General features: G+C 36.4%; 1 protein-coding gene across 2 annotated transcripts in view; it reads right to left on the reverse strand.

The window, feature by feature from the left end:
* PDGFC (platelet derived growth factor C) overlaps nt 1-24213 on the reverse strand; it is a 208771-nt gene that overhangs the window by 70515 nt on the left and 114043 nt on the right. For both annotated transcript variants that reach the window (XM_046656994.1, XM_046656993.1), the window contains exon 2: nt 23142-23337. In XM_046656994.1, the coding sequence (XP_046512950.1) occupies nt 23142-23337 (196 nt within the window). The remainder of the gene's footprint in view (nt 1-23141; nt 23338-24213) is intronic.

Consider the following 24213-nt stretch of genomic DNA (forward strand, 5'->3'; position numbering starts at 1 on the left):
TATGGGAAAAAGTAGGACTTCCTATCATGCATCCTAATTACAGCACAGAGTTTAGTATATTTGGGAATATTGAAACGGGAATGTACATATCAAGGTTTACTTAAAGGGCATCAAAATTTAAGATAAGAAGGAAAAGCTGTGAATACACCCTCACCTACCCAACACCAAGATGTTTTCAGGCCTAGGAAACCCACAATTAACCATTACCAAAAGGCACCCTATAGGCTGCCCCTTCTGTAAGTTATTTTTCTACCAACCAAATACGTTCTTTGAATAGTTGAATACCATTGCCGAAATGTATTTATAAAATACCATGATATCATTAATCGAGACATCTCCAAAGGATTACGATAGGTTAGGTTCTTTCATTTTTTATCTAGGTTGTACTGTTGCTACATTTGCAGATACCAAGGTGCTCTAGATATGGATTTATCTAAAGTTGAGAGAAATATTTAAGTAGTGTGACGATAAAATTTGGACAGTTCTCTTGCTAATGCTTATCAAAGCATTATCATCTCTTCAGGCCTGATTTTAAAAGAAACCGTTTAAATGGCTGATCAGCAGCATAAGGCATTTTAAAAGGCTCATCTCTTTAGATACACAAATTTACTTTTTGGTGATAATGTCTGTGAAAACGATAAAATGAGTTTGTTTCAGAATATACCAAAGTGAAATGAAAATATTCTTCCTTTTAGGCTATTAGAGAATTTCAGGTACAGCTCCTGAATATGAATGTTCTAAAAAAGACTCAAGGTATTTATTTTGAGCATTTATACTTACTGAAAATTTATCTCATAACGGAAGGATTTATGAGAAAAAAGACTCTCAGAGTTTAAAAGAAACTTCACGTGAGCCAGCACAATTCATTCCGTAGACTAGTACTTTAACAAACATAAACAGATGAGCAGAGCATTTCTGCTCTGAAATGAGAGCAATCTCTGAAATCAGAGATGGATTAACTGGTTATTTTAAGGAAATAGACGTTCAATATAAAATGGCTCTAGACTTCAGGTTCCTCTTCGATAAAATAAAGGACTGAACTAGATAGTTCAGAAGGTCATCATAAAAAATCTTAGCTTTACTTGGGGACTGGCCTGGTGGTGCAGCAGTTAAGTGTGCAAGTTCAGCTTCAGCGACCTGGGGTTCACTAGTTCGGCTCCAGGTTGAGGACCTATGCACCGCTTGTCAAGCCATGCAGTGACAGGCATCCCACATATAAAGTAGAGGAAGATGGGCACGGATGTTAGCTCGGGGCCAGTCTTCCTCAGCAAAAAGACGAGGATTGGCCGAAGATGTTAGCTCAGCGCTAACCTTCCTCAAAAAACAATAAATAAAAAAAAAAAGGAAAAAATCTTAGCTTTTTTTTCTCTAGTTTAAGAACCAAATCATATTTCTTTTGATGTGTGCAGTTATGTCAAAAAATATGCAGCTTACACACAGAACATATTATTAAAACATACCCACTACTACATTTTCCAGAAAATTTTATTATTTTCCAAGGTCTATGTAGCACTATCACCAAATATAATTTTCTACAGGCAATATCCATGGAAACCAACTTGTAAATACTAGTGTATTATGAAGAGGAAAAACATACACTAATGGAAGTGTTGAGAGGTCAAGCAAATGCACTACACAGCGGTGTCCCAGATTGTGCAAGGCCTGCCCTCTGACCACACAGGCCCAGGATTAGAAGCTCTAATCCCATCAATGGAAGTGAAGCCACCTCCACCAGAAATGTTATAATACTGCCGCCTCCCACGTCACTTTCACAAAAACTCTTCCAAAGTGTCAAATGATAAACAGCGAAGACCTATGGCTACCATAAACTGCAAGTGCTGTCTTGCAGGACAAAATCCTTTTTCTTATTTACTGTGCAGCACAAATCACACCTTAAAAGGTCACCCTTTAGAACCCAAAAGCACATGTCGGAATTCATCTGACATTCCCTCCATCTAACTCTTCTGATAAGAGATATATCCCTTATCCTTTTTCAGATATAATACCAATCAGAGTGGTTCCAAGAGGTAATAACAGAGTGGGATCTGGCATAAAGAAGATAATAAATGGAAGAAGTTTTTATTATCTATTGAAAATTGTTAGTTTTCTAGACTTTCTAGTTTTTCATTCACCTGTATTGTCTAATTTAAGTTATAAAAATGTTTTGCCCGGCAGTAGAGCGGTTAAGTGTGCACGTTCCGCTTCAGCAGCCCAGGGTTCGCTGGTTCAGATCCCTGGTGCAGACATGGCACCACTTAGCAAGCCATGATGAGGCAGGCGTCCCACATATAAAGTAGAGGAAGATGGGCACGGATGTTAGCTCGGGGCCAGTCTTCCTCAGCAAAAAAGAGGTGGATTGGCAGCAGATGTTAGCTCAGTGCTAATCTTCCTCAAAAAAAAAGTTTCAAACAACTAATTTTACTGCTATTTTGTTTGCTTTTTCCACCTTTTCTTCAGTAATCACTATATAAAATACATATGTGTATGTACCCCATAGATATGTAAATATGTATTCTAAATATCTATGCCCTAAATACACACACACATATATATACACAAACACACATATATATGTATACATATCCCCATAGATATGTAAATATATATCTACACACACATAAGTATGTGTGTATTTAGGGAGAAGATATTTAGATTATAGGTAGGATGGGTAAAATTCTACTTATATCACTTTCATTTTTATATTACCCCCTAAGTAAACATGTATTTACTTTAAGGATGTTCATTATCAATCTTTGCAATTGATTTCTTGGAATAATCTAAAAACATTTTAAAAAAATACGCAAACTCCAGAAACAGAATTAGTGAAAGCTGGTATAAAATTTGTTTTTAAAGTTTACTTAGCAATTTTGAAACAATCAATGTTCACTAGAGAATGGAATTCTGTGGAGACTAAAGTAAACTATTCAATGGAAATTTAATAAAGCATAGACATTAAGAACGTTTTTTGAGACTTCAAATCTTGACAAAAGAAAAATAATTTGACCTCTTTCGTGGGAAATTTAGAATTTCAGAAATTAAAGAAACAAGTCATCCTACCCACACTTCATGTTAAAAATATGAAAAAAACTTTTTGACTCTCATGTTTTGCCAGGATCATCACTTTTATTTCCAATGATAAAAGATTTCTGGAATATATGGGATTATATTTCCCTCAGAACCTGATTATAGAATGAGGCAAAAAAGAAAAAAAGACAAGACTGTCATTTCTCAAGAAACAAAACAAAACAAAAATCTTCATATTAAAGGACACATTTCAGATTGTTAGGTGATTTGGTCACTGTAATAAGCCCTGTTAACGCGATTACTTCATATTTCACGGCATGAAAAGGGAAATAGGAAATACTAGGCTTAGTGCCCACTTGGCTGAATCCACCATCCTGGGCACTATTCCTCGGCAGGGTTTTTTGGCCCTAGGTTTGCTTTATTTTCCTCTTCTCACTTTTAAAATTTTCTTCTGGCTCTATATTTCTTTCCTTATCCTGTTAAAATTACCCCTCCGAGGTGCTTTATTATCCAGGATTCCTATCATAGCCTTTAGTAGGCTCCTATGCTACCAGAAAAGTCAGGAGTTTTCAGCAGGTTTGAACGCATCACTCATTTCATTTCCTCTTTTGCTCCAAATATTTTCTCTTAGATTTCTCACTCCTTGACGGAAGAGTTAGAATAATTTTTTCTTGTATTATCTCACGGCTTCCAGTCACATATTCAGAAGTTTTTATCTCCCTATATATTCCACCGAGCCTCAGTTTTCTTCTCTGAAAACCACAAGACTCAATCACGCATTTCACTTCTTAATTTTATTAATTTTATAGATATTAGCAAGGAAGTAATAAAGTACCAGAGTACCACATCATTTGGTAGTGTGAGAAACCTTCTACTAACACGAATAGAATTAAACAGAAACGAGACTTCATTAATTTAGAAACTTATCTGAAAAGCTGTGTTCATTATCACACACACAGGCAAAATTGAGGTCCAACAAGTAGCCACTTGCAGCAATTTATGCATGCTGGTTTCAATTACAAAACTGTTTATATTTTCACTTAAACTAGTTTAAAATATGAAAATACACATTTAAATGTCTTAATAATATTGTATAGCATAGCAAAATTCTAAAAATAAACTTAGAAGGCAGGGATTGTATTTTTTGGTCTAATCTTCACGTCCCCAGACTCTACTATGTGACAGTGTGGCAGGAACACTGACCCATTCCATCTGGTTGATGAGAGAACTGAAGTACTTCAAACCACAGAGGAAAACGAAGGGTAAAGCAATGTGCCTCCTCCCCCCGCCCCCATCCCAAACTTTGGGATCTGATGAAACACTGACAACTTTCCATTCTACTTGTGGGCCTTTGGGCAACTGAGTAATTGTGGGCTTAGGGCTTTAGTCATTTGTGAACCTCAACCTGGGCGAGACAGCCTGTTTCACCAGATGGCAAATATGATCACATATTTTACTACGGCAACTCCAGCAATAATATTCCTGTCATAGGTCAAGAACGTACTTTATATCACCAAGCTATGACTAATGGGCTCCAAGCACATACGGCGGTACGTTTTGTTGGATATACTTAGAAATTGCCTAATAGCTACTTTTAAAATATTGAGCATGGAATCCTTTAAAATAAGATTTCATGCTCAATATTTAAAAAGTTGATTGATTACATTGCTTACTACCAATAATATGACCACTACTACTTCCCTTGGCACATTTTCACTCCTCCTTCAGATTTCAGCTAAGTATGACATCCTCAGAGAAGCTGAGTCCCACAGGCAAAGGTTGCAAACATTTTGCAGCATGGTCCACACCATTCCCAATACTATTTTGAATTATCTTTTTTGCATGGATGTCCCCTTACTAGTCAATGCTTTCCGGAGGCCAGGGGCCCATCTAACAATCTTTTTATTCCCAAGATTTAGCACGGTATTTGGTCTATGCATAGCAGGGACTAAATAGCTGTTGAGTGATGGATGGATGGATGAGTTTGCTCATACACAAGATGCTGACATACATATTTATACACAAACATATGTAGACAGAGGAGGCTCCCAAATAGTCATGATTATACATGCAGTGTTGAAATATTCCTAGATACCTAATATTTATACTCTTGAACATTTTTTTCCCCTTTTTTCTCTAATTCTGGCTATTCGCAAGCAAGCATGACTAATTTTCTGAAAAATAATTGCAAGTGGCTTTTTAAAAATGAGGACGCTAGACTTCATTCAGAGTAACAGATTAGGCACTACTTGTTAGAAATTCATTATAATGTTAATCATCCTTCATTTTCCCACACGCTAACCATTGCCATGGTGAGCACGTTGATTTGCTGTATACACTTGGCACACTCGCTTAACAGTGGTTATGCAACTTGTTGTGTTTTAATTCTATGGTTCAGGTATCTTACTGGTTTTTTCTCAAATGTTTTTCCAACTAGGGAGGTTTTCAGAGTCCACAGGAAGCCCAGCTAACTGAGGTCACATACTTATATACCTCATCCTCAGGAGTGGTTGATGCACTGGATAAAGGATTGGAAAAGCAGTATTAATTACAAATTCTCAAGTAGACACAAACCTTAGTTTTATTACCCATCATTCTCTTCGACTGAACATTTTACCCGTCTCAAGGAAGTAACAAGCAGAACTGAAGATGAGTTTTTCTCTCCAGCTCTTCCCACCTGCTTTCTTAAACAGGAGATTAATGAATTACGAAGTGCTCTATGATTAATCTTTCTCCTTTATCACACACGGCCCATCCAATAAATGGTTAGTTCAAATATTTTTGTGTATGTCAAAATATTTTTGTCTGTTTCCTTGTTCATGTTGAAATCCCATTATTTCAGGCCCCCATTAACATAATCCAGATTATTCTAGACTCCCCTAAGCCTCTCTAACCCGCACTCTTTCTCCTTCTCCTTCCACACACCACTTCTCTGCACCACTGTGAGGCTCAGCCACTTTAAAAATAGGCTTTATTTCATCTTACACTTTCATAAAACACACACTGGCATACATGCCACATACAGCACATATGAAACCATCAGTGGTTATTGATTTTCTTCTTTGTCAAATCAGAACCTTGGATATTCTATTATTCATTTAAATTTAGTATATTTAATTCTGGTTTATAGTTTGGTATTTTGAGAGTTTCGTTCGTATCAGCCTGTCATTGAGAAACTGTTCATTGAACCATGTGCTTTTCCAATCAGATTTTGAGTCATCTCAGCTAAAGGCCACATTCTAGGGGTGAATTCATGAAGGTAAATATCAACTTTTGATGTCTCTTGGCAGCCACCCTGCTGGTGACCTCCTATGGGGCTGTTCATTTCTGTTCAGACTTTTACACTTTGCAAATATATTCTCTTCTTCACAATTTAGCATTTAGTTTCACATGATCTTGTTTCTTTCAAGCAAACGTATCTCTGGCTAGTTTAGACATTCCCTGAGGGCAAGGATTAGGTTAATGCTTCTGCTCTGTCACTCAGGCCTCCTTACATTGGTGGGTGTTCAACAAGCACATATTAAATCTGACTGTAGGAGAGTCAGCTCGTATCATCTAACCACAGGACAGTAAATCAGAGCATCATTAAACTTGAACTTTGCACCAATTGTAAAAGATTTGATAACCATAAATTCCTATTATTAGCAAACGGTTTGGGGATGGAATTATGTGCTGTATTACTACTTTATTATGAAAATCATCAAATAGGAAGTAAATTGTTGCTGCGATTATGACTGTGTTACTAATAATTTTCACTCTTTTACAAGGTGTTATTTTTAGTTAGTTTTATGATGAACAGGAAAGACAGATAATGATGTTTTTCTTCCCCAGCAAATAATATAACAGCTCATAGAGACAGTGATAATTCTATCCTTATATAATACCATACATTAGAGCAAAGGTGTGAATACCATCTCTACTATTTACTAGCTCTGTATATTTGAACAATTTTTACATCCTCTTTCAGCCTGTACTCTCCCTTGCAAAATAGGAATAATACCTATTGGGAGGGACTGCTGAAAGATTAGACTTCAAGTGGCTAACTAACCTAGTTGAGGGCTTGGCAAGTAGGTGCTCAATCAATGGTATGGTAGCATTATCACACGGCACCTGCCTGCTCCGTGCCTGCTCTGGTTCTCTACTCAGGCCCTCAGGAATTTGAGCGCATCAGGAAAGAAATGCAGTCTGCAAATAGCCTGCAGCCTTCAAAGGTCATGTTCTTCTCTGGCTTCTTTCCTTTCGACCTTCCTCCCTCTCTCTCTTCTTTCTTTCTTTTTTCTTTCCTCTGGTTCTTTCTTTCCTTTCTTTGCATGCCACATGGAAAACTTTGAATAGATTTTTAAGCCTTCCTTTTTATCTTCTAAGAAATTCCTCATATGAAAGCTCTTGAGAACTTCTTGAGAATTTTGCTAAGCTTAGGAGTGTCAATTTCCAGGATGATGTCAAACTATTATAGTCATTTATTTGGAAGTTCTTAATGTAGATGAACAGTAGGTCAACTGTGATTAGAGATTTTTTTTTTCAAAATGCCCTAGGATAACATACAGTGCAGGCCTCATTTCCACTGAGATTAACCTCAACGCCTCAGCAAAAACAGTGCCTACCACAATCCCATGAAATAATCTTAGAAGTAATAAATTATGACTGGTTTCATTTGCACAAATATTTTGATATCATGAACTAGCTTGCTTATTCAAACTGACCGACTGAGATGGAGAGCTACAGATAGGAAGGTCAAGAAGTAGATGATGTTTTTGAAGTTACTGCATGGGGTTTCTGGTGAGAATGGAGTGGGGGGTTAAATCAGCTGCCATATGGGGAAGCAATCTGGGTCTCAGCAGACAGGCAGCATGGCGTACTTGAGATTTGAAAACTCATTCAAATGTTTTTCTAAGTGCTTGAAACAGCTATGAGAAATAACTTTTTTGGGGAAAAGATCTTTGGGCAATCAAGTTACAAAGTGTATTATATGTAATGGCTAAGTCCTTTGCTACTTTATAACCATTAGCAGCATATTGAATCAAAAAATTTCTTGGTTCCATTACATTTAGGAATTCTTCATGGCCTTGAGTCACACAGTTAAGAGTTTGAAAGTGACAAAAGAAACAGCTGAGCATCTGATAGATTTCCAAGCAGCGAAATTTTTGTCATATTAAACTTAAAGGAAGATGATTCTTAAAGCTCAAAAATGGGAAGGAAGGGGCTAGGCAATACCCAGGTAATCTGTTACATAACTCACTTAGAAGAGGTGTGGGATGATGAGAATGGACAGGACTATATTATAGAAGTGGCATTTCCAGAAAAATGTGTTTACTGAACTCGTTACAATATGGAGTTGATCAAAACTTTAAGCATTCACCATTTAAAACTAATGTCAAATTAAAAATGAATTTTAGGGGCCAGCCTGGTGCCATAGTGGTTAGGTTTGCACACTCCGCATCAGCAGTCTGGGGTTCACAGGTTCAGATCGTGGGTGTGGACCTACATACTTCTCATCAAGCCATGCTGGGGTGGCCTCCCACATACAAAATAGAGGGCGATTGGCACAGATGTTAGCTCAGGCCAATCTTCCTCATCAAAAAAAAAAAAAGAGAGAGAGAGAGAGAAAAGAAAAGAATTTTAATCCAAAGGATCATGTGTAAAACAACAGTTTAAGAAATCTGAAGTGATTTTTTTTTTTTTAGGAAGATTAGCCCAGCCAACTACTGCCAATCCTCCTGTTTTTGCTGAGGAAGACTGGCCCTGAGCTAACACCCATGCCCATCTTCCTCTGCTTTATATGTGGGATGCCTACCACAGTGTGGCTTTTGCCAAGCGGTGCCATGTCTGCACCCAGGATCCGAACCGGTGAACCCTGGGCTGCCAAGAAGCAGAACGTGCGAACTTAACTGCTGCGCCACAGGGCTGGCCCTAAAGTGATTTTTAACAACAACAGAAAAGTTATAATATTATCTTATATGTTAATATTGTCAAAGAACTTTTATAAAATATTACTTGTTTGGATAAAGGCAAAACAAAGGTTAGTGTTCCCATATATTTGTGGAAATGCAGATCTTTCACTGTTAGAAAGACTCGAATCTTCATCTGAAACCCAATTCCCTATTTTATTATATTTAAAGAATATAATGATAAAACAGGCCAAGCAATTTAGCCGAAGGCAGAAAGCTAATAGTAAATGACAGAATTGAATCTGAAATATGTTAAGCATTCCAAGCCAGTGTTCTTCCTAGTAAATTAAACTCTCTCATGTAAATAAGTTGCCAATTCATCCTACTAAAATGTCTAAGTGATCAGTATGGTACCTAGAACAAAGCACAAATGGAATTTCTTCATTTTCCAAACTAGTAGTCCGAATACTGTGTGAACTAAAAAATGCATTCAGAACTTTACCTTGATCATGAAGAAAAATCTCTTCTCCTCATGGTCTCCTTAGGGATTTTAACAACAGAATAGGAACACACAGCTCTGTGTACCAGTAACCTGAACATTTCTATCGACAGAAATTAAAGAAGTTGTATCGTAGTATGGGTAAGAGCATATTTCTATATATCTACATAAAAAGAAGCATCTCACTAGATCACGCAGTATGCTAGGGATCTGAATTGGAGTTCACAAAGGCAAAGTTTACTCCACAGGGGCAGGAACCTCTGACCTCCTTCTTTCTCCTTGCCCACCTTTGAGTGAATATCTGTGAATACAAAGAGGTCTAGCAAACGATTCTTAAGCCGGTAGATGGCTTCCATAAGCATCCAGCATGGCCAAGACTCTATTTCAACTAATCTGTAGGCAAGTCATAACCACCACAGACCCTTGCTTCAGGGCACTGCACTACATTTAGATAAGGTTCCCTTGATTTAACTTTATGAAATGTTTCCTTGAAGTGAGGTCCTTTCCATAACATTTTTGCTTAAATACTTTAATCCAATAAGAAAACTTTCTCCTTGATTTCCATGAGATTGTCTATACACCAACAGAAAATCCTTTTTTTCTCTGTTCTTACTATAAGTTTCAGTGAGTGATAATACTTGTTTCTGTGTTCCCAGAATCAGTCTACTGGGGCCCACAACTATGCTACCTTACCTGCAGTAAACATGGACTAGGAGATAATATTCATACCACTCCTTTCTGCTGAAAATGGAGGTCTAAGTATGAACAACGGTGCCAAGGAAGCTGGGAAGGTGGTCCTCAAGTTCCATTCTGTATGTTCACACATGAATCAGAGGCAATGAAACCTTTTAAGTTGTAAGAGTCGTGTTAAATATGTTAATTTAACTTTTGCTAATTACACAGCAAAACAATAAGCCTTTTGTAAAAGTTAGGTTTTTTGGAATCACTTTTGGAAAAACTTTAGAGGGGAAATCAAATCATAATTAGATACAATTCATCAATCAATTGGAAATAAATCCTAAACTGGCATCTGCGTGTATTATAAAAGCCAGACGAGGTAGTCTAAAGACCAGCTTCTTCAGAAGGTAGGCTGTTCCCTAAAGAGAGCTGGGATCTGAACATAGTCTGCCTCTCCAAGCGTCAGGGGCAGATGAACTGAAAAAAGTGTTTTATTTGAAAGCCCATATAGCAAAAGGATATTAATAATTTAATATTGGAGATATGATGGCATAAAACATGGAATTAGCTGAGAAAAGAAAGGCCAGAGCAGAATCATAACAGTATATTTAAGATCTGTACATGTAGAAGTCTTTATTATTAATGACTGAGCTTGTTTTTTTCTTTTTGGGTAAAACTGTATAGATAGATAACTAGCTAGCTAGCTAGTCATATGGGTATTTCTTTGGTCCTAGAAGTTGTCCATACTTAAGTCATTGTGCCAAGTGGACAACTCAAACAAGAGATCTCATCATTACCCCAGTTGGCAGCAAGGCAGCAGTCGAAAGTAAAGGCATGGCATAAAGAATGGCATTCCAACATTCCCCAAATCCTCATGGAGTGCCAAGTATAAAACTCTTTCTGAATCAATGCGGGAAAGTGATATCTAGGCAATAATCAAACAGAGAAGGTGGGAAAGGGAACGCCAAAAAGAAAGGGAGGTATTGTGAGCAGAAGAGGAGAGGATAAGATGTAGGAAAAAAGGTGAAGGGTTGGTGAGAGGCAAACATTGGGTGAGCCAGACATGAGTTTTGGGAGTTACAGGATACATTCTTTCTCTACTTGGAATGTTGATTTTGAACATTTCAAAACATAAAACCAAAACATCTCATTAGCCAAGGGCAGAGTCCCTTGATCTCAGACTTGGTCAGATCCCCACCCTTCATTTTAAGCCCTCTTGGGAATGATTTTTTTTTTTAAAGTTACAAAAGTAATTTCTACAGAGGTCAAAGGATAACAAAACTATAAATTATGCCACTGAGCTAACTAGAGTCAAAAGAGTTGGTGGAAAGGGCACCGGCAAAACCTTCACTCTAAAGAGAACTTTATTCTGTGGCCAGAAGTGCAGGTAGGAAAAATACTAAGTGTAAATTTGAAAACTGCACTTCAACTCCTTTCGGTTTTTAACACCAGTTATGGAGATTGTTATTTTTGCACCATCAACACCTCTTCTTCTTTCTAAGGGAAAAAGGAACAGTCCTACTTTCAGGGACCATTTCTCCACCACTCACAGCCCATCACTTGGCTTCGGGAAGGGCACATAACCCAAACCTTGCCAAGCACAGTAAAACACGCTCCTGGCTCCCCCTCTAGTAACTGGTCCAGGGATGGATATTTGGTTTACATCAGGCCACTCAAAACTCTTCTGAGAACTTTTGCAGGAAAAGTTCCTGTCTCCTTCAAAGAGTGCAAGTGCTAAAATAAAATCTTCCACATCTCTGCCATTCTGTGAAGACAGACTGATTGAGAAGGAAGTCAACCACAGGGAAGCAAGTCTATAGAGACAGAGAAGAAAAGACAGAGAGTTGATGGCATCATTCAGAACTGGATAAAGCCTATCCCAGAAATTTTCAGAAACATAATCCAAACATTTCCTTTTTAAGTCAGTTAGAATCACTGGTTAATTATTTCGGCTACTTGAAACTAAAAGAGTCTTAAAGTATACTTCCTTGTATGAATCTGACTATCTTCCGACTGATGCCATTACCTATTTGGCAAACTTAGTTTGTAGCACAGCTGTAGCACAATTTTAATATTATTCCTAAACACCATGCAATATTGGTCTTCATGGTCTGCTCTTCTCAGAGCCCATGTAAATGTGGCCTAACCCGTAGAGAAAAGAGGAAGGCCATCTCTTCTCTGTAATAGAATGACCATTTAACATTCTATTTTTTTCCTTGGTCTATCTTTAATATAAATATTTCTAACATCAGTAACGTTGAAATCGGTCATTTTGCTCCTCCCAAAACTTGTGCCCTGGGGCAAAAGAGAATGTAAGCTTTGAAATAAAAAGCATTGGGACATCTGTAGATTTCTTTGCGCACACACATGCGGGCACCCACCCAGTCACTCACCCATCCCCCTACCCACACAGAGCTTCAACAATGAAGGGAGTAATGACAAAAGAGGAATATGCTTTCTGCTATTGGATCAATGAGAAAATAATTAGGGAAAGTGTAGGTATGAGGGAATACCTAAGTGTAAAGTTTGTGTTTGAGAAATAACAAAATTCCTCCAACTATTCCAAATGCCTTCAAATTCTCTTCCAGCCTATTTTGCATGCTTCTCTCAGTATCCTATCCCTAAAATATAGTCCAGTATATGACCCTGTTCACAACAAAACCCTTAGGTTCTGACAACATAAGAAAGGAAGTCCAAATCCATCACCTTAGTATTCAGAGTTCTTCACAATTTGACCCAGTACAGCCTCACCCCTTACCACACTGCCACAGCATCTCATGCTCCAGAGAAACTCACTGCTCACAAATTATTCCCTGTTTTCACCATCTTCAGTCTAACTCTGCCTGGAGTACTCGCTCCTCTTTAACCCACCTAGTATTTTATTTTAACTTTTATTAAGTATCTATTAGGTGCTAGTCAGCTGGTGAAATCTCAACTATTTTTCAATGCCCAATACACATTGTATTCCCATACCTCTCTCAATTATAGCTAATCTATGCTTTAATACTTACATCACTTCTTAGTTATGACAGAGCTATGTAACAGACACTCCTGTCTGCTTCCACAGCTTCCTCCGAGGCACCCTTCCCTTCCTTAAAACAGAAGTGATTTGTTTAGGTAACCAACCTGCATGTGAATTGACACAGATGGGCCCCTAACACAAGTCTTAGGGATGAATAATGAATGCTCTAAGTCAACCTGGTTCCCCTTCTCCTTGCCAGTGGTTGAGCGAGGTATACCATGGAAAGTAGCCATACCATCATCTATAACACCAGGCAAACTTTCTCATCAGATCTTACAGCAGGCTTCCCATGGGGTACCTTAAAAACGTACTGATATTTTTGTTTAACCTATCTTTTTCTTGCCATCACGTACAGGAATGAAATTCTGAGTTATAGTCCAACAACTCGCTACTTAATCTCAGGCCCAGTTCTGCAGGTTCAGGCTGGGCTATGTAGGTAAGGGGCTTCACGTGGAGCCCTTGGATCTCTCAGAGAGAAAATTTAGGATCACTTATGCCAAGTAGTGACTAGAGGCAACTTTTCCTTCCCTCGATCCTTTTAAGGGGTCCATGAAAAGATTCTGCTTGGAAAATAAATTCTTATGATGCACTTATGGGTTTCTAAGGTCATTATCAGCTAAATAACAATACTGCCTTCCCTTATTTCAGTTGTATGGTTATGGAACTAAGGAATATTTTTATATGGTTTTCATAAAACAATTATTTCCTTAAAATCTTATCATCCACAGCATGCACTCCATTGTAAAATTGATAGAAGAAATCTACACTATCTTTGAAAGTTATATCTACTAGAGTGAAACACAGAAATGAGTACTTGAGTTTTTGAGGTCTGCATAGCAGTGTTAATTCGTGAATTCCAATTTTTCCATAATAAATTAATTATAGACGATTGCTGGTAAGATACACAGTTATGGTATGAATTAGAAAATGATCAACAAAGCAATCTAAACATACTCAGTTACAGTAATAACTGTACCTTGTATTTACCAAAATTCTGGGACTGGTGACATTTTATTTTAATGGCTATTTATTTGTCTACTTCTTTCTCCAGACTATGAGCTACTTGACGTCACAAGCCACCTCCTTTTCATTACTATCGTCCTCTTGCCTACCACAGCGCTCAAGAAGTGCTTGTTGAATGTAAGAGTAAACAAATGAGCAAATAATAATGCCACATTAATTTATTATAAACAGCAGGAAGAGGAAAATGTTCAAAAGTTGTTTTGTGTGTGTGTGTGAGAGGAAGCTTGGCCCTGAACTATCATTTGTTACCAATCTTCCTCTTTTTGCTTGAGGAAGATTGTCCCTGAGCTGATATCTACACCAATCTTCCTCTATTTTGTATGCGGGACGTCGCCACAGACTGGCCTGCCGAGTGGTGAGTAGATCTATGTCTGGGATCTGAACCCATGAACCCCAGGCAGCTGAAGCGGACTTAACCGCTACACCACTGGGCCAGCCTGACAAAAGATGTTTTTAATTTTAAAGATTTCAAAGATTTTAAAATTTTGATCATCTTAAATTCTAAATATCAAAAAAAGCTGTTTATTTCATTTAGCATATTTAGCATTTCTATAATTAAAATTTTTCCACATTGGACCAGTTATAGTATTTCCTCCAAAAAAACCTCTGTTGTTTTGGTGAAAAAGAGGCATTATTTTAAACGGGATGGATTGAAGAACCTACCCGTTTTCAAACGCTGTCCCTTATGGTCTTTTCTTTGTAAAATTGTACATATAATAAGTAGATTACTTACTTCACAATACGAATAAACAAAAAAGATTTTAAAAAAAGTAGTTTTCCAATAAAAATGTGCCCTCCTAGGGATGCCATATTCAGTAACATAAAAGCCACAGGCACACAAACAACGATGAAAAAGTAAGACATATTTGGGCATTTTTTTACATCAGAGTGTATACACACAGACACACACACACAGTATTCATCTTTTCCCTCCTGGTCCCACCCCAATACCCTCGATCATATTGCCTGTATATCTTGTCAGCCTGTAAAAGCAATAAAACCTAATTGGCATCTGACTTGTTTTGCTCTTTGTAGTAATATCAATCTTCAATAGCATAAAAACACAATTCACTCTTTTTCTTTATAAAACATGATTTAAGAAGCCAGTAGGGCTATAAGGAAAAAGTCAAACATCTCACTTGAGTCTGTCCTCTTTTAAAGCCAAAACAGTGATTCAGATTTTCTAGACTCTCCTTTATTTCAGACTTGAGAAATATTTAAAATGGGGCAGTTTAAATTCTTAACCTACCTTTTAGGGCGGCCCATTTTATTTTAGTTCTGTAGCACTGTCATGGAGAAGTGTCAATTTTGCCACTTTTTAAAAAAACAATTTTAAACTTCAACTCGAGAGCATCAAGCCTTGTCAAGAAAAACTTTATTTTGCTTCACAACAGTCTACATTCCAGCTACGTGATGGACAAAGTTGGGCAGAGAAACTCCTCTTAGTATATTACAACCCAAATGATTGAATAAATGAATGAAAGAAAACCATTGTTTTTAACGCAATACTGAACTCTCAGGAAAATAAGAGAATTCTTTAGAGGACATGCAAGAATGAGAAAGCACAATTTCACTGAGGTAAATATGCTCTGGAGCTCTGGGGGATCTGCTGAGCCCACTGTACAAGAGCAGGAGTTTGAGGGACCACAAGTGGTACAGAAGCTTGGGGTCAGATCCTAACCCCGTCCCTTCCCTCACCCCTAATGCCCACACGCTTCCCTCTGTAAAATGTACCCTTCATTGGGAAACCACATGGATATGTCAGCAATTAATCTGAGGACTGACTTCTCAACAGCTCCAAGACAGTGGAATGGTATCTTAAAGGTATTGAGAAAAAAATAAACACACAACTTAAGATTCTATATCCAGTCTGACTAACTTCTAAGAATAAAAGTGAAATAAAGAAATTTTCAAATAAAGAAGAACTGAGTATTTACTACCAACAGGGTAGTTGGTACCTACTTAAGAGACTTTTAAAGAAGTACGTAAGGATGAAGTAAAATAATCCTACAAAAAACAATCTGAAATGTAAGAAGAAATGGTTAGCACCAAAAGCAGACACATAGGCATAGCTAAAGAAACACTGATTTTACAAAGTAATAAAAATAACATCTTACTTGTGAAATTAAAGAATATTAAACTAAAATCCTCAGTATTGACCACATACCAATCAGGAGCGTGAGTAACTGTAGCGAGAACCAAACCAGTTGGGACAATAAGGACGAAACCACCTACCCCACCCAGTTAACTGTTTACAGTAACATGATATGACTATTTTATCGTCTTTATTATTGCCCAGGCAAATAACTACTGTTCATTGCAGAAATTTCCCAAAAGAACCATTAGCTCCTTCAACTGAAAGCACCATTTACAGCCTAACACTGCTGAACCTGTAGCCTGAAAACCCTTGCCTTGTTTCCACCAATTCTAAACTATTACATCCTGAGCCTTAGCCAATCCTAAGCAAGTCTCCACATGGGAAGATCCATTTTATTTTTTTATTTTTTTGGTGAGGAAGATTGTCCCTGAGCTAACGTCTGTGCCAATCTTCCTCTATTTTGTATATGGGACGCTGCCACAGCACCGCTTGATAAGCAGTGTGTAGGTCTGCACCTGGGATCCAAACCCACAGACCCCAGGCCACCAAAGTGGAGCATGCGAATTTAACCACTATGCCACCAGGCTGGCCCAGGTGAGATTCATTTTAAACCAAACTTCAAATCCACAACAAAATCTTCTTTTGCTACTCCTTCCCAGACACCATTAAAGCTGTCAAGGTGATCTTCTCTGTCACCATGGTAAGCAATAAATTCAGCTCTGTCTTATCAACATAGTGTGGTGATATCTGGGGAGTCAGCATTCCACAGTAGTTAACATGCTCTCAGGTAATTTTAGATTTTGAGAAGGAAGGTAAATATTGATGAACTTTAGATATTAAGTTAAAAACGCCTTTCTAAGGTAGCCTTTTAAAAACACAACTTGATGTATAGAAATTCGTAGAAAAGAAAAATGGAAAGAGAAGATAAACTAAAGGAATGCAACAAAGGAAACCAAAGAAACAGAAAAACGAGTACACATAGATTGTACAAAATAGTAGCACAGAATCTAAAATATGTATAATAAGAATCAGTGTACTACGTTAAATTCCTAAGTGAACACATACAGACTGTTTCACTGAATTTTTCTTTTTAATGCTACTCACGTTCCTTTCACATGAGACAACCAAAACACATGTAGCCACAAATGCTAACATGCACGCACATGCACAAAGGAGGACATAGGAAGTTGAAAGGAAAAGAATAGGAAGAATGCCATGCAAATAATAACTGCATTTACCTGATGTAGCTTTCTTAATATTAGGCATAATATACTTTAAAGCAAAAACAAAACATTAATAAAGATTAAACAAAGTCACATCTCTGAACTTGTGTGCACCAACCAGCATAATTTAAAAACATATAAAGCAAAAATTGACATCTACAAGGTGAAACTGAAATCTATTTATTCTCCATCAGAAGAACTTAACACATCTCTTTCAGTAATTGATATATCAAGAAGAAAAAGAAATCAGGAAAAATACGGATGTTGTGATCAACACAATTGCAAAAATTGATGTAACACACATACATAGACTGCTGCACTGCACAACTGAAGAACACATTTTCTTTTCAAGCACATTTGGACAATTTAAAAATATGAAACCAAGTTTTAAATTTCAAACAATCACAGACAAAAAAGCCATATTCTTTATCTAAAATACAATTAATTTACAAATCTACAATAAAAAATGCATTTAAAAAGCCTTACACATTTATATGGAAAAGGAACAATATTCTTCTATGTGAACTATGGTTTAAAAGAAGAAAACAATAGATACTATAAAAATCTTCAAATGGACAAAAATAAAAATACCATATTATCAAAACTGGCAGGATGCAGCTAAAACAGTATCAGAAATCAAACTTATGTCACTGATAATAAACTGACAATACAAGCAATCAGAAGTGTCCGTCGCCTACAGAACATTCTGGCTAAAATCTTTAAGCAGGACCTAAATATGAAGACATATTCAGACAAATTAATACTGAGAGACATTCTGCAGAACAAATGGGCTGGACAGTTCAACAACATCAACGTCAAGAAAGCGAAGAAAAGAGATACAATAACCAAATGCAATGTATAATCAATGATTTATAACTGAATCAGAACATAATAAGGAAAAAGAAAACAAAGGAATGAAAACATTTTGGGATCATGGGAAACAGAAAATCAATTATATATTAGTAATAGTTTCATATTAATGCTAAATTTCTTTTCTTTCTTTCTTTCTTTTTCTTTTTTTGGTGAGGAAGATTTGCCCTGAGCTAACGTCTCTTGCCAATTTCCTTCTTTTTTGCTTGAGGAAAAATAGCCCTGAGCTAACATTCATGCCAGTCTTCCTCTAATTTGCATGTGGGACACCTCCACAGCAGGGCTGGCAAGTGAAGTAGGTCCGTGCCTGGATCCAAAGCCATGACCCTAGGCTTCCAAAGCAGAACGTGCAGAACACCAACCACTCGGCCACAGGGCCAGCCCCAATGTTAAATTTCCTGCACGTGAAAATAGTATTGAAATTATATAGGAAATATCCTTGTACTTAGGTGATACATAGTGAGATGTAAAGTGTCATTATATCTATAACTTACTTTTAAATGCAAAAATTAAAAGACTAAAAGTTTTTCCCCAAAGGGGAAAAACGCCTCTTAGCAAAGTAAAAATGAAGTACTTCAAATAATAAAGAAAAAAAAATCTCCATCAATCATCCTACTCAATATTGATATGTTAACTGCAAACCGTTTACTGGCAGTGGCCAGAGATGAAACAATTTCAGCAGCAAATAATGAGAGCATTGGGTTATACCACAAAGAACAAAATAAATGCCCATGAATCTATACTGACATAAATGATAAAGAAAGAAAGAAAGGGAAAGAAAGTGAAGAAGAAGGGAGAAAGGAAAGAAGGAAGGAGTGCAGGAAAAAAGGAAGGAAGGGAGGAAGGAGAAAAGAGAAGTCACAAATTTTCTTTACTGAAAAATTCCAAATAATATATGTATATATTCTCCCTTCCTCTGGGAGGTGGAACTTAATCACTGTCTGCTTGAACGTGGGCTAGACTTAGTTGCATGCCTCCAATAATCGCACATGAAACCGAGATGCCTTATCTTACTGAAGGAGAAACTCACCTTATGTGATCAAAGTGATCAAGGTTTAATAAGCGAGGCGGATAGTATGCAGCTTCTGATACGCTGGAAGAAGGCATATCACCTTTTTGGAATCCTTCCCCAAAACCCATAACCCCAGTGTAATCAGGAGAAAACACCTGAAAAAAACCTAAATTAGGGGACATTCTACAAAACACCTGACCAATATTCTTCAAAACTGTCAAGGTCATGAAAGACAAGGAAAGGGAGAAACTGTCACAGACTGAAGAGATGTGGTGACTAATTGCAATCTGCTTATCCTGAAAAGGATCCTGAAAGAGAAGCTGGGGACACAAAGTGGAAAAACTGCTGACATTTACATAAAGTCTGTAGTTTAGTTCATAATATTGTATGAATGTTAATTTCTTAGTTATGCAAACACACCATGGTTATGTAACATGCTAACATTGGAGGAACCTGGTTAAGAGTATATGGAAACTCTCTGTACTATATTTCCAACTTTCTATAAATCTAAAGTTATTCCAAATTTTAAAGTTTGTGTTTTAAAAAAAAAACAAACTCTAAAATCAGCAAGAAGACAGAGATACCTACTAATACAATCAATAGCTTAATAAGAGGTGAAAATAAAGAGTAAAAGAACTGAAAGGAAGAAAACTCTTTTTTTCACAAACCTTATGATTTTTTGCATAAATCCAAAATAATTCCCAGAATAATTATTAAAATAAGTAAATGCTTAGCATCTTGTCAGATATAAGACCAATACTAAAAAATCCATTGCTTTTCTATATATCAATATACAATTAGAAATTAATTTTCAAAAAGGGATTGTAGCAAGTCTATAAAGAATACAGAAGTAAATCTAAATAAGGATGCAGAACATTTATATAAAGAATATTTTAAAACTGCATAGACAATAAAGAAGATCCCAATAAACGGAGAAACAAAATTCTCAAGGACAGGAAGAGTCATTATTATAAGGATGTCAATTTTCTTCAAAATGATCTATACCTTCAATCTACTGCAATAAAAATCACACCAGGAATTTGCAAAGAACTTGACAACTTATTTCTTAAAAATGTATTAAAAAGTAAAATAGTGAGGATGCTTCAAAAGAAGAAGAAAATGAGGTGAGACTTCCCTATCACATAGCTTCTATAATGCTACAGTAATTAAGATAGTGTCATTTTGGTATATAGATTGACACAGCTGACCAAAGGAACAGAACAGACAGTCTAGAAACAGACCCGATCATACACAGAAATCAGATCTGCAAGTTAGCTGGTTTTGCACATCACTGGGGGAAAGAGTGACTATTCAATAAATGATGTTGTGACATTACTGGATACCCTAATGAAAAAGCTCAAACCACAGACAAAAATAAATTACAGATGGGTCAAGGACTTAAGTATGAAAAGCAAAATTTAAACAGCCAAACAGCCCAATAAAAACTGGGCAAGAGATATGAGCAGGCATTTCACAGGAAAGGAAATATGAGTAGCCAATAATAATATGAAAATTTCTCAATCTCATTAGTAATGAGGAAAAACAAATAAAAGTTAATCTTGAGGTACAATTTCACACTTACATACTACCAAAAATTAAAAGAATGACAAATCAAAAGGTTGGGAAGAGAGTGGTGCAACAGAAATTGTTGTATATTGTTGGTAGAAGTACAAATTCATCACTTTTAAAATCAATTTAACTCCACCTACTAAAGTTGAAAACATAAATATCTTAAGACAGCAATACCATTCTTAGACATAAATTCCAAGAAAGTTTTCTTGAACTTTTGGACAAGGAGAGCTGGAAACAAGCCAAATGTTCATCAAAGTAGAAGAGAAAAACAGGCTGAATACTCACACAACGGAACACTATACATGAAGGAAAACAAATAACTTAAGCTATCTGCATCAACATAAGCTAACTTTTAAAGAATCATATCATATTGCTTAGTTTTGCTTGTTTTGAAATGTATCAAGTCACAAAAGTAAACACATAGTATTATTCCATTGATATATATTTCAAAACAGGCAGAAAATAATTTCCTTTTTATAGGATAATACAGAGAGAAATACATCTATGTGGTCAAATTATAGAGAAAAGCAAGAGAGATCAAGAGAAAAAAACTTACGGCGATGATTATATTTTCAGGGAAAAGAAGAAGGTGTAATCAGGAAGGAACAAATCGAAGGGATTTCAGAATTACTGGAAGTCACTTTTCTTAAGTTGAGTCTCATACTGAGTGAAGTAGCTAGGGGAGGCACGCTGGATGATGGTTTAATTTTTATATTGAACTACTAATATACATTACATACACACATAACTATGTACATAAAGACACACACATATAATGCTTCCTCTCCTGTAACACAACCCACTAGGTGTGCAGGTGTCATGTGGCCCTCTGGGTATTGACCTGTAGGAACTGGAACTCGGGAAGAGTCACAAGAAGCGCTAATACTCTGGCTATTGTTGTCACACAGTTCTTTGTCTCTGACCCAGGCGTCTCCTGTCTTCTATCAGCATCCATGAAACTGGTAGGCTAACTTGCTACTTTGCAAGTAGGACAAGAGCTTAAAGCCTTCACAATTTTTGACAAGATTATGGAATCCTGTATATGAAAAGAAGACAAGAGGTGTAGCATAGCGTGGTGAAAAACTACCTAAATGTCTGTTAAGAAAAATCTGTTTTAGCATTTGTTTAGGTATAAAATATGAATGAGAGCTAGGGCAGTCGCTTTACTTCCTGGACCTCTGTTTCCTTGTCTATAAAATGAAGGGTTGAATAACACTGTCTCTAAAATACAGCTAGGATAGCTTCTGTTCTCAAAGACTAAGATTATAGATGTAAGGAAAAAAATAACATGAAATGCATAGTCACAGAAAGAAGAAATGTTAAAAAATCTAACTACGTAAATGTTAAAGATACAAATTGTGATGACAGCAAGTGCAAACTTTATTTCATCTGCATTGAAATATTTATCTGTATTATACCATAAAATGAAAATTCTCTTTTAACTTATATATCAAAGAGAAAATAAAGAACCCTACAAAGCAGCTCAAGTAAAATATTTTCATGATATACAAATGCCATTGAAGTGAAAAATCTTCAATAAGACCACTCAACCTTGACAAGTATATTCACATAGGATTTAAAGAGTAATATTTGTATGACATACAGTAGGTGGTCTTTTGCGTGGGTGAAATGCTCCAGCTGACTTTGGTCCATGAATGCTTCCAGGAGAATTATGATGAATTTCTACCTGGCAAACCATAATGTCAGCCTAAATTTCAAATTCTGCTTTCAGAACTGTATTTCTTCTTCATGATGAAATATTCAAACTTCTTAATCTTGCATGTGTGTACGTAGCCATATGTGTACCTCCAGATACTGGATACTATCATGTTCCCATGCATACTGCTTTGTCTTTTAACAGCTTACTGTTTATTTTATTGATTTGGCTATCAGGAAGCTGAAAGGTAAAAATTTTAGCACTGATGGTAACAGATTTTTTGGTACAACTGCAAACAGATGTATCGGTACAACTGCATTCCTTACTTGGCTTTTTATTCTTTATTCCTTATTTAAAATTTTTTTAGTCTATATGTGTTTTTTACTATAAATTACATCAAATTATTTTCAATAGTAGATAGAAACATAGCTTAAATAAGATTGGAAATTTCTCGGATCATCAGAAAAACATAACTACAAAAGATGCCATTTAAAATCACATCCTCAAAATGAAGCAACTTGAAAGACTACAATAGTTATTACACTCTGTTAAAATTTCAAGTATGATTAACTTACTTGCATATGTCATCTTCTGGGTCTTCAAGCCCAAATCTTTCATCAAAGGTAAGTTGTATCCATACATTTTCCTCTACTGCTACTAATCTCCACACCAAGTCCATATTTCTTGGATAAGTATGAGGAAACCTTGGGCTGTGAATACTTCCATTAGTAGACACAGTAATAATTCTCTCATGCTGGGGATCTTGTACTCCTAAAGAAAAAACATAGGCATGGACACACATTTAGAATAGACATTTCAAAAATCACAGGTTTCAAAATAGCTTCTGAAAAAAGGTATTCAACACAACTCCAAAGTTTCACATGAGCTGGAATTACTAAACGATCTTAAATCTTAAATGACCTTGAAAAGAGAAATGAGATCAAAATAACAGTCTCAATTTCTTGTTGTAAGGGAACTATGAGCACTCTAAAAAGATATTAAATTATAAGAAATGTTGCACAGGGCCATCCCCAATGGACCAGTGGTTAAGTTTGGCATGCTCCGCTTTGGCGGCCAGGGTTCAGTTCCTGGATGTGGACCTACAGTACTTGTCAGTGGCCATGCTGTGCCAGTGACTCATGTACAAAATACAGGAAGATTGGCATAGATTTTAGCTCAAGGAGAATCTTCCTCAGCAAGGGGAAAAAAAAGAAAGAAATGTTGCAGGACTTCTCAGTGACTTTAATATGCTAATATGAATTTTAACTTTCTAAGAGGAAAATATAGTATAAAATAGCTTCAAAGTTTATTAAGCATGGCAACCTTTTACATTATGAAATGCTACAATATGTTGTTAATAATATCTTTCTTTTGATTAGAGTGTTGGGGGGAGATATGAGGGGGAGGGCAAATTGGTGTTGCTGAGACAAAAGTGTTCTTTTACCCACCCACTTGGGAGTTAGTAATCAGAAGAAATACATAATTGATATCTGTAAAATGAGTGGCTGTTCATCTACACAAAAAATAAGAAGTAAGATAGTTATGCTCTTTTGGGCCATGAAAATACAATCCATTTAAGTACGCTAAATTCCAGTAACAAAAAAAACCTTTAAACTATGTTTTATTCAATTTCTAAAATAATTTTAT

Source organism: Equus quagga, chromosome 3, assembly GCF_021613505.1.
Source record: "Equus quagga isolate Etosha38 chromosome 3, UCLA_HA_Equagga_1.0, whole genome shotgun sequence".
Lineage (NCBI taxonomy): Eukaryota > Metazoa > Chordata > Mammalia > Perissodactyla > Equidae > Equus > Equus quagga.